We start from the raw sequence: 17,679 nt of genomic DNA on the forward strand, positions 1-17,679 counted from the left end.
AGTAATTATACGGCAAATTTGTAAATTGTTTGCATCGTTTGGTTTGGTGCTTCATTTGGGATCATTTTTTATCATAAATAAAGCTGTTCCAAGTTTTTTCTGATGAAAACTTGTTTCTCTCTTGCAGGCATTTAAGAATTTTACACAGATTGAACTGCATCTGACAACACAAATCACACATTAAAAAGTCTTTAACCCGCCAGCTTCCAACAAAGTCCTCAGCTTCAATATTTTCCACTGTTTATATGTGTATACAGCTTACATGTGGGCCTCCATCTCGAACACAGTAAGCTCACGATGTGACTAAACCTGAGCTCCAGTGACTAATTTAAAGCATTTATTTGAATGTAATAAGTCACTCAAGTATAAACACAAAGTCAAAGCTGTAACCAAAATATGGCTCTATCTTTAAAGGAGGTTCTCAAAAGAAAGTCAGCACAAAACTCAAGTATCTGCATTCAGTTTATAGTATTTCAGGACAGATAGTTTTATTGTGAGCACTCAGAACTGTAAACCATCTATTTAGTTACGCAGTTACACCCAAAGGAGTGTCTCGCAGTCATGTTACAACATTTCTCAGTACTGGACTGAATGAGTGGAATGCAATACAAAGGCGTCATAATTATGCAGGAATTACAGTACAGTTAGTGCCGTAAGGACCACAGGTAAAATAATATTCAAAAGATTAATCCTCCGTGTAGTTAAAGGAAACAGCTGACCTGTCATTCCAGGTGGGCATACACAGGAGAAGGAGTTGAGCCCATCTATACAGAAACCCAATCTGCAGGGATTTGGTTTACAGTTGTCTATGTCCACCTCACACCTCCTCCCTGTAAATCCATCAGGACACACACACACATATTCCCCACTGCCGGCAGGGAGGTTGACGCTGGCGACACATGAAGCAGCATTCAGGCATTCACAGGAGCGCACAAACACCTAGAGAGGAAAAGGTTTCTTGTCATTTAGACATCTGAACTTAAGTCACACAGGTTTATGATCTTAGACACACTGAACAAGACACATGAATGTAGTTACAGAAATCAGAAAACAAAAACTCAGAGTGTACAGAGACACTCAGGGTCCAGTCAGTATAATCAAAACGTGTAGCAAAAGTTAACTAACAATTAACTTTGCATGATTAACAGTTATATGCATAAAGCCGTGTGTATATTTTTTCTACTCCAGCACATTATTGAAGGCTTGTCCTATTTGTGGACCACCTGCTTTTCAAGGATGCTTGAAAAGATGCTTTATTAGATTAGGAGGCTTAACCTTCCTGACCATGGATCCCAAATGTTTATTTGATGATTCCTGAACCACTTAGTTAACGCTATTGGCTGTGACTGTAGTACAGAACACATGGCTTGACACATGAGGGGTATTTTACTCGTATACTGCTAAGAGCAATGATACAACGTGTCCCGAGAATGGAAAACGCTCTATCCAAAGATTATAGCTTTAGAGCATTTTCGTGATATTGATAAATCAAAACCACAGTGATATATTTTTGCATCTGTGAGCAGTTATTCTGTGTACGCTGAATTGAGCAAAATCATATTAAAAAAGGAAAAAAAATGATTTAGTCTGACAACTTTGTGCAGTTTTTTGGTGGAAACACTTGCCGAGTGTGTACTGCAATGACACCTTACAGAGAAACCTCAGGCCCCAAACTACATACTGTATACCAGTATCTCCCTCTAGTGGGAGAAGGCAGCAATAACGCCACAATAACTTCCAAAATTTTAACATCTTATAGCAGAAAAAACACAGGCGATAAAGACTAAATGTTGCTTGTACTTGCTTACTGTCATGGCTTAATGGCACGTCTTCTGTAAAAAAGCAAGTGAAAAACCAAATGCAAGATGATATGATCAACACCACAACTTTGTGTTATTTGAAACTGGACTACAGATCAGAATGTTTCTGTTTGAAATTCATAAAGGACGAATTTAAGCATTGGCATCAAATCTACGCTCAGTTATAGAGCTAAACCAGCTTTAAATGAAATTTAACTGAATATTTAATTTAAATTATTAGATGAATAATTCTTTTGCATGACGTGCATGTAGATCTGTACTCACCAGCAACACTACATTTACATTAATAAGCCGAGTCTTACCTCTACAGAGGCTCTGGTCTCAGCGTTACAGTCGTCGGTCACAGTGAATTGGAAAGTGTGTCTGTTGGTGGGTTCAGCTGTGGCCTTCCACATCAGCAGACCAGCTGGAGACAGAGATGCCCCTTCAGGGCCTGATAGCAGGGTGAAAAGAACCGTGGAGCCCTCGGGGTCTCGAGCATTTAGCTGGTAAATGAAATTCTCCCCCTCAAATGACTGCAGAGGCAAAGTCAGCGACTGGAGCAGAGGAGGTTCATTGTCTGAGGGAAAATAGAAACGAAGGGAGTCGAAATAAGATACTAAATAAACCTACGTGTGACTGGTTCAGAGTGGGTGAAAGGTGGGTGTGAAAAGGTGGTGTGTAGCTGGAAGGATAAAAAAAACGTGCAGGTAAAATTCATAAAATTCATAACTAATTTGGAAAGACAGTTTGGTTTGATGATGCCAGACCAATAGATACGTCATATTACAGCATTTCTGCGTGCCAGAGTTTAGACGTTTTTATGGGAAAACATTTTGGGAAATACATATTTTTCCATATAATATAAACATAAAAATGTTTTATGTTTATAATATGTTTTGATAACAGGTCCACATCACTGCTGCTGGATTTGGAAACTGTGGATTTTTGACAACAGCTCTAATCAGCAGCTATGACTCTTCATTCAACATGAGGACACTGTTAAATAGAAGTTGATGTTTATTTTTTGTGCAAGTTTGAGGTCCACGGTGGAATCACAGTCGAACACGGAAGTTTTCTGTACATGACCCCGAAGGTTACCTTGAATGGAAAATTGGCCAAATTCAAAGCAGATTAGAACTTTTTGATCAAACCTTTTTGTAACCATTACAAGATCTCCAGCTTGATTACAAGAGGAGACACAAGTCCAGGAAGGGCATCTGGGGTAAAAACCCAGCAAATCAAACATGCCTGTGAAAAAGGAAGTAGCCTTTATAAAGAGGGCATTTTGTGCACCATTTACACCATTTATCTGCATGAGTGGGCAGCTTTAGCTTATGTCAGACCAAATTTTCATTCAGACAAATCTCTCAAAGTCTCTCTGTGTTTGTGTTTGGGCACAACGAGATTTAGATTTAGACATAAAGTTAAAATTCATATATAATGATGAACTAGTTACCGTTGATAGAACATATTAACTATTTAAAAAAATCTTTTAAAAAAAGATTTTAAAAAATCTGTTTTATGTTCTTGTTTCATTGTGTTCACAGATAAATGATTGATGAATTGGTGGAATCAGCGTAATGAATAATCAACACATTGACTCCTGTTTGGTTATTTTGTCAGTTTGTTTGAGTGGAGCTGAGCTGCTCAGCTGCGTCTGACCTACTTTAAGCTGAAGAAGTGAAGTTGGTCTCAAAGCGTAACAGTGAGGTAAGCTGTCCTTGTATCAGTGCTGGGGGACAGAAGCAACTTCAGTGGATCCAATCTGCTGATGAAGGATCAAAACTGCCCCAAGTGACAACCAGCTACAAAACTCAGTGAAGAGTATCCAACCTCAGCTCTTATGAGGAGTTTCAGTCTAACACTGTGTTACTGTACCTCACCATCAGAGTAGACACTGATAATTTATAGAATGTGAACAAATTGAAAAAAAAGTAAGAAAGAAAAGCAGATACTCTCTGCAATGGACCAGGTGTGTTTGGATGAGTCTGGACGGCATGCGAGGCAAGGGCTGCTGGGAAGGGACTCCCCCTCATTGTAACACAGGCCATCAATGTTACAGGTTTTCGCCTGGAAAGCAACAAACATATATTATTTACATTAAAAATGCCTTTCATAACACACAACATGTTGTTTAGAAGACCCTTATCCAAAACTACTGGTAGTGAGGAATGTGTGTGCATGTCCAAAACACCCGTGGTGTCAGATTTAGGTTCAGAGTTTTTTCTTTTTGTTTAGTGTACTGTGTTTCTGACATTATCCATCTCTGCGTCCTGTCTTATTTGCAATTGTTTGTCAAGCCCTAATTGTGTCTGCCCAAGCCTGTGACAAGAGTAACTTTACATAGTCGCACAAAAGACTGAAGGTCTCTTAATTAAAGGCCTTTTTGTAAATGAAACAGTGGCTTCTAATCAGCATATTTGGTGTTTTACATCACTATCAGATCATGAACAGCATGTATTTGATGATGTACCCACTGGAAAACACATCTATTCCATGTCAGTTAAAATTAAGCTTTTACAACATTTCCAAAAACACACTGACTTGTCTTCATTCTCTTCTTCATTATTATTAGAATTTCTAAAAATGAAATAATAGATAATTAATGAATTAATGACAAAACAGCCTGAACAACAAAGGGAAGCTTAAGGGACTAAAACAAAATGCAGGATCAGACAAACAACAAACACCAAATTAAAACAGAAATAAAAGGATGGGAAATTAAAAATTAAAAAACAAGGTCAAATGAGAGAGAACACGTAGGCTGGTAACAGTAGACAGGACCATATATACACAGCCATGATTGAGCACAGGTAAAAACAACTGATACAGGTGAACATAATGAGGGTGGAGCAGAAATCACAAAACAGGAAAATCAAGAGAAGGAGAGAGAGACACAAAGGGCTTTTCATATCTTCTGTCTTATTGCCTGTGACCTGGACATCAACCCATGATGACTCAATTCTGACAATTCTGAAGGATAGAGAAAGCTGCCAAAGGATCTATAACTGTGTACCCACCTTAAAATTATTTATACCTTTGCTAAACCATAGCAGGAGAAGGACTCGTCTTTTATATCGATTTGTTGTTTCATTTAAAGATGAGCAAACTTTCTGTCCTTCATTGTCTGTGTTACTGTGTTAACAAAGGTATTGTCTGGACTTCAAGTCTGCTTTTCTAAATGGTATTTTTCCAAATATCTAATTAGAGATATTTTATTGGCTGAAGTTTCAAATTAGTGTTTTATTAGTGTATTGTAGTTGTATAAGTAATATCAAAGCACAGCAGCAGTTAAATTTCCTCTCCGGGGCTTGGATGCTTGATTTCAGCATCTTTCTGCTTCACACCCACATTCACATAAGGCTGAAAGTTTGAATGTAATGGTTGTTGGCAGGAGCGGCTGCAGGCATAAGCAAATGTTTGGGAGCCCCGGGGTACTACAGAGTGCACAACAGCCACAGGAAATAAATGAATAGATGAGAAATCTGCAGTTATAGGTGCAGATTGCAGAAGAAAATCCTCCCTACATGTTACCAGCTGGTGGGTTTTCCCTTTTTTGCACCTGTTTAGAGCACCTGTTCGTTGGCTTGTTGGAGAGAGGGATTCTAATTTCTAATTTCTAATGTATAGAAAAAATGTTTTTTGGATTTCTGCACATTTTAAAATAGATATGAAATTACACTAGTGAAGTTTTTTTGAGATGTTGATCATGTAGATAGAAAAATTGCTTCAAAGACATTTAAAATAACTAAAAATTATGTAAATAACTGTAAAATTATGTGAGTAACTAACTAATATTGAAAAAAAAGGCTTTGGTTTTAGCAATACGAAACCCATGTGTACAAAAGATCTGCCTCTAACAACACGTGATAATTAAGTTTCCTTAAATCTCTATTAACAGATTTCCTCACATGCATGTGCAGAATCTGAGGTCTGTTGGCCAATCACGCGTACACTAACTTTGTGTCCATGCAGGTAAACAGCCTGTGTGGAGAGCAAAGCAGGGACTGCATTTGATGAAATACAACTGCAAAGCTATTGCCTATCAAGTGATGAAATGTTACCTTTTAAATTAAAAAATTATTGCATTTGTAAACAATGGCTGCTGCACAGAGCAGGAAGTCTTCAATCTGTGATGTGCTATCTTAAAGCTGATATTGATTCTGGCAACACAGAAGCCCTATAAGTTAGCTGTTGCCTCTAAAGGTTTCCGTCAGCAGACTAGCTGATGTGTTTCCCGGCTGTTTTTGTTTAGTGCTGAATTATTGAGCCTATAAAGTGTTCAGTTTAAAAATAAGAAAGAAAAACGGGGGGAGCTTAAAAATTAAGTAGAGCAGTTTTAATTGTTCATGTTAATACCTTTAAATACTTGCAGTGGTTTAAATAATGCTTATTCTATAAGCGGCTGCTTAATAGTTTATTTTATGTACACATCATAAAAGCCGCAAGCATGTGCACGTCATCTATAGTCCACAATTTCTTGCATACCAGGCAGACTCTGTAGGCCATGCTACACCTGGATCTGTTCTTGAGCTTTGCTAGAAAGAATTTGTTCAATTAGAAGTTTCACAGTTAACATATAAAGAAGCCTATTTCACTCCTTGTCCAACTATAAAGTAAATTATAAAAATAATTTGAGATATCTCACCCTCAGGGTACAGACAACTTCAGTCCTGAGGCTGCACATCTGGCAGGCTCCATCGTAAAGAGTTAGTATCTTTGCATTGCTGTAGCTGTAACCGTCATTGGAAACCTGTCATCAGCAGAAGCTTGATTACTGAGACTCACTGGGAAAAGGCGTTAAACAGGCTGAAAAAGGTGAACGGTCATCACAAACACTGGGTTATTTAGTCAAAAGGCAATTTTCCTCTGAATTTTCCCATAGTTCTCACCATGGGAAAACCACAGATCTGGGAATTCTATCAGGGGATAAAGCTGGCCTCTCCTGAGTTTGGTACTTCTGAGTGATCCTAAAAATATCATGTTTGGACTTGACAGTGTTTGTTTAAACTCAGAGAAGACAATCCCAACATGTGCCAGTTTAAAAACCTAGCAGAAGCCAGACGAAGAAGAGCGGACCAAACAGAAAAAAGATTTAAGAAAAAAAAACAGAGAGCAAACAAGACACAAACAGAGTGAGTCTGTGGTGATGGTCAAGCTGGAAAATGTATAAAAAGAGGAAGATGTCTCAGCGAAAACACAAAGTGGTGAATCTAAGAAATAAAGACACTAAAAAAAATGTTGTTTCCGATCAAAGCCATTACATTTGAAAGCACTAACAAATGCACCCGTACATTCCTGCAGGTATGCACTGCATTGTCACGTTTTGCAGCCAAAAGAACTGGCTTTCACCGTGTCTCCTACGAGTACTGTGAGAATGTGTGTGTGGGTGTGTATTTGTCTTTGCACCGGTCACCCTGACACAAAGAACAGAAAAGTGAGTACAAACAGATGAGTCAGTGGACTAATTGGTCTAATCTTAGTAGATCTTCACTACAGTGGAAATGCAGACAAACAGCGGTCTGAATGATACGATGAGCTCCCTGGAAAAAAAGGCTTTTGGTAGTCTGAATGGAAAAATAAATATTTCCAGTTTAGACTAAGAATAACGTCTTCTGTGATCTCATTGTAGTGTAAATGCTAAAGTACTCTGTAATACATTTTCACTAAACGTAACTGTGGAAACATATTTGTCAGTTGTGTAACTCAATTTTTTTTATTCCACTGGGTTCATTTTCCTTTCTAAGCCAAACAGAAATTGGAGAAAAACCTCCAGCTGCACTCAGTGCACGCTTTCTATTACTGCATCCATGCCATTTAAACATCCTACTGCAAATTTGCTACTGATGCATTGTTAGATTGTTATATATGTCAGAAAATAAGCATATAGTTTCATATTTATCATTAGTTTTGAGAAGCGGACAGGAGCATGAGAGAAAATGATAAACAAATGCTGTAAGAGAGGCAGAAGATGAGTTTGAAATGTGTAGACAGGACCTAATGAAATGTATAATTTCACAGTGTGCTCTTTATAAAATGCCTGGAAACATGACTTACTTTAATTTGCCAGCGGGCCAGTGGTCTGTTTGTCACCGTTTCCAAGTCCACACCTGCAGAAACCCAGCTGTCCTCCAGGGGGAGCTGGCACTCCAAAGCTGTGTCATTCAGAAAGGTGGCCAACACAAACAGAGGCTCGTCCAGAACCCACTCCCCATCCACAAACTAAAAATGAGACAAACAGGGGAAGAAGAATTAAGGTAGAACATGGTAGGATGTGTAAGGTAGTATGGTAATGTAGAAAAAAAACAGATGTATGGATAAAAAGATGAAAACAACATTAACTTGGTATAAATATATATTAAAAAAATCTACTGATAGAGGTCAGCCGAATTCTGCAACATCTGGCTGTAATTCGCATTCTTACAGTCATCAAAATGTGCAGCTTTGCCACTTTTTATTGATCCGGCAATATTCACCAGCACATTTAAAGACAAATATCAGATCTTTTAAACTTATGGTAAGATGCCAAGAGGTGATGGATTATTGGACTTGCACTACATATATGGATGTGTTAACAAGCAACTGTTCCAGTGCCATTGTTGTGTTTACAGCTTGATACATCTTATTACTGTATGTAAAATTAAATTGATTACATCCATGCACACTATGGTTAGCTTGTTAATGTCAGTTTAATACAAAGGACATGAATGTGTCTCACTTCCTGATTAGACTCAGGGAAACAAACTGGATCTCTGGACTTCATGTTATTAATTCAGTTAAAGATCTCTGTGATTAGTCTTTGGTCAAAGGGAAACCTAATCACTCAGTTACAGGTTGGTGGGATTTATGGGAGCATGACAAATCTAAAATTCTGAACAACAGTGAGGAGGATTAATTCAATCACGGAGGGAAATATAGAACCATTTCTAGTGTGGAACCAACCACAACTAACCAACAGTAAGAGCCATCAACAAAAGGAAAGAAGAAGAAAAATAATATCAGAAAGCAATGCTAAAGCTACCAATCTCATGGTTTCAGTGGACTTTGGAAGTTAGTGGCCCTCTGCTAATGTTAAGCAATCTAAAGAGGCTTTCAGAGAAGCGGCTTCTTTCAGAGAAGAGTTTTTACTGCTTGCATTTGTGATTGACTTCTTGTAATCTCTAGCTCTCTTCCACAGCATGTCTTTTGTCCTGTCTTCCCTTTGTCACCCCAACCGGTCGCAGCAAATGGCCGCCCCTCCCTGAGCCTGAGTTCTGCCGGAGGTTTCTTCCTGTTAAAAGGGAGTTTTCCCTTCCCACTGTTGCAAGTGTGCTTGCTCGTTGGGGGTCATATGATTGTTTTTCTCTGTATGTATTATTGTAGGGTCTACCTTACAATATAAAGCACATTGAGGTGACTGTTGTTGTGATTTGGCGCTGGATAAATTAAATGAAGAGACAGAGAAAAAGTATATTGTGGTATTTTGTAAGGTGGTACTACAGAAAACAAGATGTACATCAACTAAGGAATAAAAGGAAAAGAGAAGCAGGAAAATTACCTTTTCTTTAACAAACTCACACTTGAGCTCGTAGGAGTCCTTGAAGCCTTGACCATGGATGTTGACGGTGGTGCAGTTTCCCTGACGGACATCGCATAGACCATCCTTCTGCAGCGTAGTGATCTCTGGGATCTGGTCTTCACAACATTAACAAAAAGTGCAGATGAACATGAAATGTTACCCTTGGGAGTTCAGTCCAAATCATAAACCACATGTCTGACGATCATAAGTCTGTCATCATGGACATCCAATGGAAGATTAATGTATGTAACTAATAACTATATTACAACTATGCTATAAACATAGGGATACCTTACAATATCGTGTTGTGGGAGTACAGCATTATCACAAGACCCTGATCTGTCTACTATATGTAAGTGTCTCATGTGGATATATGTTACCAGAAAGCGCACTGCAGTCATAGGAGCTAAATCCTGGGAAGCAGACACAACCCCAGTTTGAGCACTGGCCGTTCCCGTTGCAAAGATTTGGACACTTCAGGATGGCCACAGCATCCTGGTACTTCTCTTCTCCCTCCCCCTCCTCCAGCAGCCTCCTCTCACACTCGTTCTCTAGCAGCGGTATAGTCGCATTCAACCACGACTGCTCGTCCTTTAGCTGTAGGTCAGTAACACACATGGTCACGGCATGGTTAACAAATAATTCTTTCAGCAGGTGCCTGCAACCCATCACTATGCTCGAGTTTGCCACAGTCTGCCGGCACTGGGTCTGGGCCTGCTGCTCAGTGAGGCCAGAGGGTGTGGGCCACGTTAGGGGAGATTCTGGCTGAACTGCAGGTTCGTGGTCTTCTGGGAAAAAGTAGGTAACGCCTTCCAGATCCGACTGGCTGAGACTTTGATGTGGGGAGTTAGAAATGAAACGTTGGGCACTGCGCCTGCCTCTGGGTTGTTGATAGGCTGAGGTTGAAACTCTTGAGGCTCTCGAGGGAAGTGGCTCTCTTTCATTTTCACTGAGTAGTTCCACAGAGGTGATGTACTCGGCTGTGACGTCCAGAGTTGGGACGACACTGGGGAAATGCATGTTGCCATGATTAGAGCAGCTGGGGTCGGATGAGCTAGTTGGCTGAGACGGGGCTCTGGGAGATGAGAAGCGGGGCATCTCTTCCTGGCAGGTACAGTGCCTGCGGGAGTTCAGTGTACTAATATGGGATGGCACAGTGTCAAACAGGCTATTGCCTGGGGGTAACCTGAGAGAGAAGGAAACAATGTCAGTAAAGAGGTAACAAATGTTACTAACTGTTTTTCTGCATGGTCGTAATAAATTGTTCATAGTGGCAATTTCAGTATTGTGGTCCCTGCTGGCTGCAGTGTTTTCAAGTTTATTTAATCCTTTGGGACGTGAAGTCCAAGTGAAATAATCCAAACATACATTCTCTAACCTAAACCAATACTACTAAATACAATCCCACAGTGGGTCTCTTTAATAGTTTTGGCAATATTCATGGTCAAACATTGCCTTTCAATGTGTGAAAAATGGGCTGAAAATGAGTGGACAGGCCTATTTAAGAAAAAAAAAACTTCTAGAAAAGCATTTGATATATGGAGCTGTATATATAGATTGAGGATTTCTTCTTCCTGCATAGCTAGAGCACTACGTAGCTTATAAGCTGTTATTGCTTACAGCAATTAGAACATGAATGCCTGACCTCCATTCGGAGATAAAAGCATGTAGATCCTCCAGTTTGGCACCCCCTGCTAAGTGGAAGTCATTTTCTGATTGCCCATCATAGGTCCCACACAGACCCTCAGTGTGCCTCCAGTCGGAAATGGGGGCTCTCAGTGTCAGACTCATTCCCCAGTCAGATACATCAGCACGAACAAATGCTCCAGAAGAAAAGGTCATCTGCAAAAAGTCAAATATTGACAAAAGAAAATATAACTTTAAAACCAAGAAAGGCAAGAAGTTTACCAGGTAGCTTAAATTGTGAAATTATTTAGCTTGTGTACTCATTTTCACTCACAGTGACTTTGCGTCCTTGGTAGGACTCTGTGATCCGAATGCCGCTCTTACTCAAGTCTCTGTTCTTCACAGTCAGTTGAGGCTTGGTTTCACCCATTTCCCCATTGCACATGTCAAAAGCAATAACATTTCCCGCATCCCTCGCCACGAATCCACACACACACGAGGCGGCATGCACAACGCTGCCGCACTCCCACTGACGGACGTGAACCTCGAAAGGCCAAAAGCTGCTCTTATACAGGACAAAGGTGCCTATTTGGGAGTTGTCATAGTATCTGTATGGTGCAAAAACAGGAAAGAAAGCTCATCTTTTATTATGGACAATTTAAAACTTAATACAGAGTAAGCTTCCTTATTAACTGAATTAAAGTACCTGCCATCAAATGTGATTATGTGAGGATCAGTGAAGGAGTAGCAGTAGGCTGAGGGAACATCCTTAACCGTTATCTAAAATATAGAAATCAATTTCATTCTTTCTTAAAAGAAATTATACATGATGAGGTGAGGGAGTGTGAGTTTAATAGTTTGACGTGTTCACCTGGACAGGTTTTGGTGAGTATCCATTCCAAAGAAAGTTTTGTGTGATGATGGGTTTAACAGTGATCTCAGTTGTCCTGTTGCCATCTTTAACAAAGTCTGTTACAGGACTGAAGTGGATCACAGCCCGGCTACAAATGCCCTCGCGACAGGCACCCTGAGACAGATCCACGACACAGGAAGACAGGGACAGATCTGCACCCAGCAAACCATCTTCTGCAATACAAGGAGTTATTTTCACTTCATTTGAAGGATTAAAGAACACCAAAAAAGTACTGCACAGACATTTCTTTATAGCTAAATAGCAATAACACAGCATTTAAATGGTCCTGCCGTTAGAGACATTTACAAAGATTTATTAACATGTAATCAGCCCCTTCTCCTTTCATTTATTTCTACAGATTTATACAAAAAAAAGTGGTGGAGACTTTCCTATGGGCTAAAATAAATGAAGCATAGTAAATTTGATTAAATATGCCTTAAACCACAATTAAAGTTTCTCCAAACACTGACTTAATTATTCTTATGCACATAGATTGAGGGAGGGAGCAGCCCTTCACTGATCCCAAACAACAGGCACAACATATTTAGCATCTCTGAACACAAGAACAAACGCTTTACTAGATCACAGCTGTAAAAAAGTTTTATGTGACATCAACCTGAAATGCATTTGTATATCTGTATATCTGTATATCTATAATATTTTTCAGTGGGTAATTTGATATTTTTATAAAAAATATTTATATTTAAATGTTATACAACATCATACAGGTACAATACCTTTTAAGTATTGCAAAAAAGTAATCAAATTACTATATATATCATATTTTTTTATTTGACCCTGATGTTAGGCTCACTGCACAGCATTGAATTAACATGGCATCATATGCTATATTTGATAATCAAATCCACATATTGGATCATTTAAGAGATTACTGCAAGTTAATAACCTGCTGTTTAAAAATGCATTTTAAGCATAAAATCTGCATTAATGTTCCCTGTAAACTGCCTACAGTACAGCCTGTGCTATTAGAAAGCAACAGTACACACTGTCATTTTTACAGATCAACCAGGTCACCTTCACTTGTTGTGCTGAGCTGCAGGGACAGAGTGCACTGCTCTGCAGAAGCTGGAGACCCTTCTGGACATGGAAGAGGAACCGTGCTCTCGACCACCATCTCATACAATCTGCCATCCTCAGATACACTGCTCGCCTCTGGTCTTAACTGCACAAAACATGATTTTAGAAAGAGAGGGTGGTCTGGTCTTTTATACCGAGTGTTTATCCACAACTCATCTAGAAGAAGACAGTTACGATAAGCTGATATTTAAGTGATCTGAGTCAAAATAACAACCAAAATCTAAATGAAAGCATAATCTTGTCTTTTTTAATATGTTTTATGTCTGTGTACACGTCTCTTAATCTTTATTTACATGGACATGTGACAAAGTGGATGAGCAGTTGTAATACTCTCCACTTGTCCCAGAAGTATTGACTTTTTGCACATTATGCACATTATTCACTATATATATTTATTTGCTATGATTTGGTATTGTCAAAGTAACATTGCTCACTGACTATCCCGGGTTTGTTTGCGTAAGCATTACATTGCCAGCAAACCAAACATTCAGAAATTAAAGCAAACACTCAGTTACATGTTGCATTGTATTTTATTATGTTGCAGAATTAAGTCATTTGTGCATAATTACATTGTTTTTTTTGTTTTCAGTCTTCATGTAGGTCAGGTGTGGGGAAAGGCCTGCCCAGCATTTTCTGATTTTTAAAGTACTGATGATGTCATGTCTGACATCAGCAGGTTAAACAAAGAGGAGGGGTTTCTTTTATCATAGGAATGCTTCCCCTACAAAAGGATTTGCTGAATATTTCTTCTTATATCGGGCCATTTAGTTGTGTAAATGTGTTAATCAGAAGAGTGGGGAGCTTTATTTAATTCTCAGTCATTTGTGTTGAGTTTTAGATTCCTCAGCTCAAGCTAGTGGTATTGGCTAGACTAATTGAAAAGAACTTGACAGCCTTATATATAGTCAGTCTCTGCTTGATTCAGAGAAGGGAGGAGAGCTGAGTTGTGTTGCTGTGTTTGACTTTTGTTACTTAAGTTAATTTGGGGGAGTTTTGTTAAGTTTCACTGTAAATAAATCGCTCATCTATGGGAACCCAAAATGTCTGCTGAGTCTGCTCACCTAACACCTTCCTTGACGCTGGAGTCAGACTACCTCACAGGACAGAAAGCTCAAAACACTGTAACTTCTGTCTAAACCTGTACATGTCTGCAGACTAATGACCAACAAAAAAATTACTAGAAAGAGAGATCACAAATATAAATGTCAGATAAATATTATTTACCCTGATCCCAGCAAAGAACTCCTGACTTTCCACCGAAATACCCCGGACACTGGGCGAGTCCAAGAAGAAACTGGAGCTGGAGCAGTAAATCTGAGCCAGAGGGAGGGAGATGCACATATATTACTTCCATTTTTGTTTATTTTTAAAGATGAAGTATTTAATATAGTGTGCTATATTGCAATTTCCAGGCAGTCTTTCCTTATTTTAAGGGTATTATGTCATAGTCTTCATACAACAGGCCTTGACAGCACCACACTAAGCAAATGTTATGGTAATAAAGAAAAAATGAATTGAACAAAGGAGAGTAGAGATGGGAAATAAAAGCAGAGAAAAACTCCAGACTGTGTTGAAGGCTTTTGGCCCAGTTAAACACATGAGCAGCTCACAGTAAAATAAAACGACATGTTGACAGGCATTGGTAATTCCTTCAGTCCCTGCTGCCTTAGAAATCCAGGAACCTCATCTTTGTTTATATAGCAGATCTTATTTGCAGAAGACTGACGAGTGGAAGGTTGCATAAATTCTCAAAAAGTAAGAGAAGCCCACCCAGCAAAAACCTGCTGAACAGTTTCTGAAGGCATACTTTGTTAGATTTTTGAATCATTTTGAGATTTGGTTTTAAAAAACTCCCTCTAACACAGAGTGGCTAAACAGCAGTCCCACTACGCTCTTTAAAGGACTAGTTCACCCACATGCACACCTTGTCTCCTAATCGCAGGTTGAAGCCGTCGAGCTCGATAAAGGCGAAGGTCTGGATTGTGGTCTCTTGTTTGAGCTCCTCCTTCCGGCCCTCAGGTGAGAGGCGGGACCAGGCCACCACATAACCCAGGGAGCTGTTAGACCTGCTCTCAAAGCTGCACTTCAGGTAGATGGTGTTACCTGTCACCTCTGAGACGATCACTGGCACTGACAGAGTCGGGGGCTGATTAGCTGTTGGGGGAGGAGCAGAAAGATGAGGCAGGTTATTGAAGCTTAATGGGCACTTTTAAGGTCCTCTGAAAAATGTGGAGGTACTTCTATCCACATTTTTTATCATCATTCTCTAATTTTAAATATTTTTGAACATACGCCACGTGTCATCTCAGATATAGAAGACACACCCACTTACTCTTTAAATCTGCTGTTATGAAGGGCAGCCAATCAGAAGATGGTTGATTTAAAGAAATCAAGGCTAAATAGACAAAGACAAAAGTATGCACTGGTATTCTATGTGCTCCATTATTTACACGGGATGCCTGTTGGGTGCGAGTTCTTCAAGGCAAGAACAATTGCAGACATCCCACAACAGCAAATAATTAAACAGGAAGATGAATTAATTTAGCAATTCTAAATTCTCTTAATTATCAGAAATCTGAGCTTTATACTGGTTTTTGAAGCACACTAATGAACATTTTCAGTAGTCTGTAATTATTTCTCTCCCTAATTTCCACCTCTACTTCCTGAAGCCTGGCTTGGCATAATTCACAGTCTGAGTCACTACTGGAGACCGGGACCAGAGGACAGCAGGACACAGGCTCAGGTCATTAAGAGGAGAGGTGTGTTCCTGACCATATGACCTCCCTGACCTCCAAAGTGTTTTGGTATTTAATCTAACATGAGGAGACAAGTGAGAGCCATAAAAACACAACAGTGGGGTTCTCACTTTTACAAGATCCACCGACGTTCACCTCACCAGGACCGCAGAGCAGCGATGATGTGGGCAAAGTGTCTGACATCTCTGTTAGGGAGACAGGAGATTTATAACAGATAATTATAAAATAGCATGACTTCAAAACGATTATGTTTCCGCATTTCATTTCTTCCCCTTTTCATTTTTCATTATAAATTAGCACGTAATGTAGAAATCAAAGGACAGTGATGCCTATGCCAGCTGACACTGTCTGACACTGGGTGGGAGACAGTACACCCTGGCCCATCACGTTCACAGCTACAGCAAATTTAGACTGAGAAATTATGTCTGTGGACTGTGGAAAGAGAAAGAGAAGCCACGAAGGCACAAGGAGAACAAACTTCACACAAAAAGCCTCCAGCTATGCAGCATCCAGCATCCGTTCCCTGTTCTTTAAGCATCATACGGCCACTAATACTAAACTGAATTACTGTTATGCTGCTATGATTCAGTCTTTCCTTGATTTTTTTGAGCAGTGTATCGGCATAAGAATCATGCTTTACATTACAGTCATACAGTAATTACTGTTACTTACCCTGTGCACAGTAACCCATGCAACCCTGTGTGGGCTGGAGCAGGTAAACATAGAAGTCTCCACAGTTTCGGACAGTGACTGGGATGCGAAACATGCAGCACTCTTTGCTGCTGCTCGAGAAAAACTGCCATGCAGCGCAGGCTGTCAACTGCCTGACCTCCAGTGGCCCCGGCAGGGACTCACCCTCACCCAGAGACAGCCATACCGGGGCCTGAGTCCCACAGTGGTTTACCTAGATGTTTGGAAACAGAGGGGGCAGGGGGAATCAGTATGTATGGATGTATTATGGTCATTCTTTCACAAAACTAATCCTCCAGAATGGAGGAAAACCAGTAAAAGCTATTTTGGAATAAAAAGAAATAGAAATTTTCTACTAAAAACAACAAATGCCAGAAAGTAAGCACAGTACTGCCACACATGCCCTGAAAACCTGAGTTTGAAACATCCACAGACACCAAAATTGAAATCAATCAATGAGTGAAATGGTTTAAATAACTTTGCAACTGAATAATTTAGAAAATGTCCAAAAGAAGATATCTGATAACATTACAGATTATACCCTGGTTCTCCTTAAAAGGTTCTTGGCTTTGACACATCTAACTCTTTATTTGCTAACATCATCAAAAAGACATTGCCTTGTTATGTAACACATGTTCACAGCAATCGTCTCTTCCTTCCTCCGTCCACTCCTGTAGTTATCCATCACCCAGGGAGAGCAGCGATGCCCCGGGAAAGCAGGAGGCTGAGAGGGTGACACTTTAGATGGATCCTGCAGGCTCACAGCAGGCCAACCACAACACATGAGACATATTCCAACTCTCCTTTCATTCTCCTTCATAAATATGTGTATACACACAAACACACAACTCGCATGACAGGCAGACTACCTCAGAGTTTCCCCTCATGAGGACATGGATAGGGTCTCAAGGGCTTTCACATCTTATCAGGTTATATTTGTAATTAAACAAGCATATAATTTATATACATATACATTTAAGTTTATCACATGAATATAAAACAAAGAAATGGAAGCAATTCTATTTTATTTTTTATGACCTTTAATAGAGGTCACAATGAGTGACTGAATTTGTGCAGTATACCTGTGAAATTGTTCTAAAAATTGGTGGAAAATTCCTACATTGGTTAAAAAAAATGACTCATCTTGAATTCAAGCCTCAAAGTTAGAAAAATCAATGTTTTAACAAATTATACAAGCTGATAGAGAAATAGAAAGGTTACGATTCAGCAAACCTA

General features: G+C 39.5%; 2 protein-coding genes across 4 annotated transcripts in view; both read right to left on the minus strand.

The window, feature by feature from the left end:
* LOC309717530 (zinc finger MYM-type protein 1-like) overlaps positions 1-17,679 on the minus strand; it is a 122,474-nt gene that overhangs the window by 56,466 nt on the left and 48,329 nt on the right. The window lies entirely within an intron of this gene.
* vwde (von Willebrand factor D and EGF domains) overlaps positions 1-17,679 on the minus strand; it is a 28,678-nt gene that overhangs the window by 7,978 nt on the left and 3,021 nt on the right. The window contains exons 2-18 of one of the 3 annotated variants that reach the window (XM_082551729.1): positions 17,061-17,194; positions 16,426-16,657; positions 15,864-15,938; positions 14,922-15,151; positions 14,222-14,311; positions 12,935-13,082; positions 11,858-12,072; positions 11,693-11,766; positions 11,321-11,594; positions 11,006-11,202; positions 9,741-10,546; positions 9,340-9,476; positions 7,860-8,024; positions 6,451-6,555; positions 3,758-3,872; positions 2,123-2,379; positions 720-939 (exon numbers count right to left, since the gene is read on the minus strand). In XM_082551729.1, coding sequence (XP_082407855.1) covers positions 720-939; positions 2,123-2,379; positions 3,758-3,872; positions 6,451-6,555; positions 7,860-8,024; positions 9,340-9,476; positions 9,741-10,546; positions 11,006-11,202; positions 11,321-11,594; positions 11,693-11,766; positions 11,858-12,072; positions 12,935-13,082; positions 14,222-14,311; positions 14,922-15,151; positions 15,864-15,938; positions 16,426-16,519 — 3,202 coding nt within the window. In that variant the 5' untranslated portion in view covers positions 16,520-16,657; positions 17,061-17,194. The remainder of the gene's footprint in view (positions 1-719; positions 940-2,122; positions 2,380-3,757; positions 3,873-6,450; positions 6,556-7,859; positions 8,025-9,339; positions 9,477-9,740; positions 10,547-11,005; positions 11,203-11,320; positions 11,595-11,692; positions 11,767-11,857; positions 12,073-12,934; positions 13,083-14,221; positions 14,312-14,921; positions 15,152-15,863; positions 15,939-16,425; positions 16,658-17,060; positions 17,195-17,679) is intronic. The other 2 variants (XM_082551728.1, XM_082551727.1) reach the window with 2 other exon arrangements.

This window comes from Aulonocara stuartgranti (assembly GCF_965226115.1).
Source record: "Aulonocara stuartgranti genome assembly, chromosome: 11".
Classification (NCBI taxonomy): Eukaryota; Metazoa; Chordata; class Actinopteri; order Cichliformes; family Cichlidae; genus Aulonocara; species Aulonocara stuartgranti.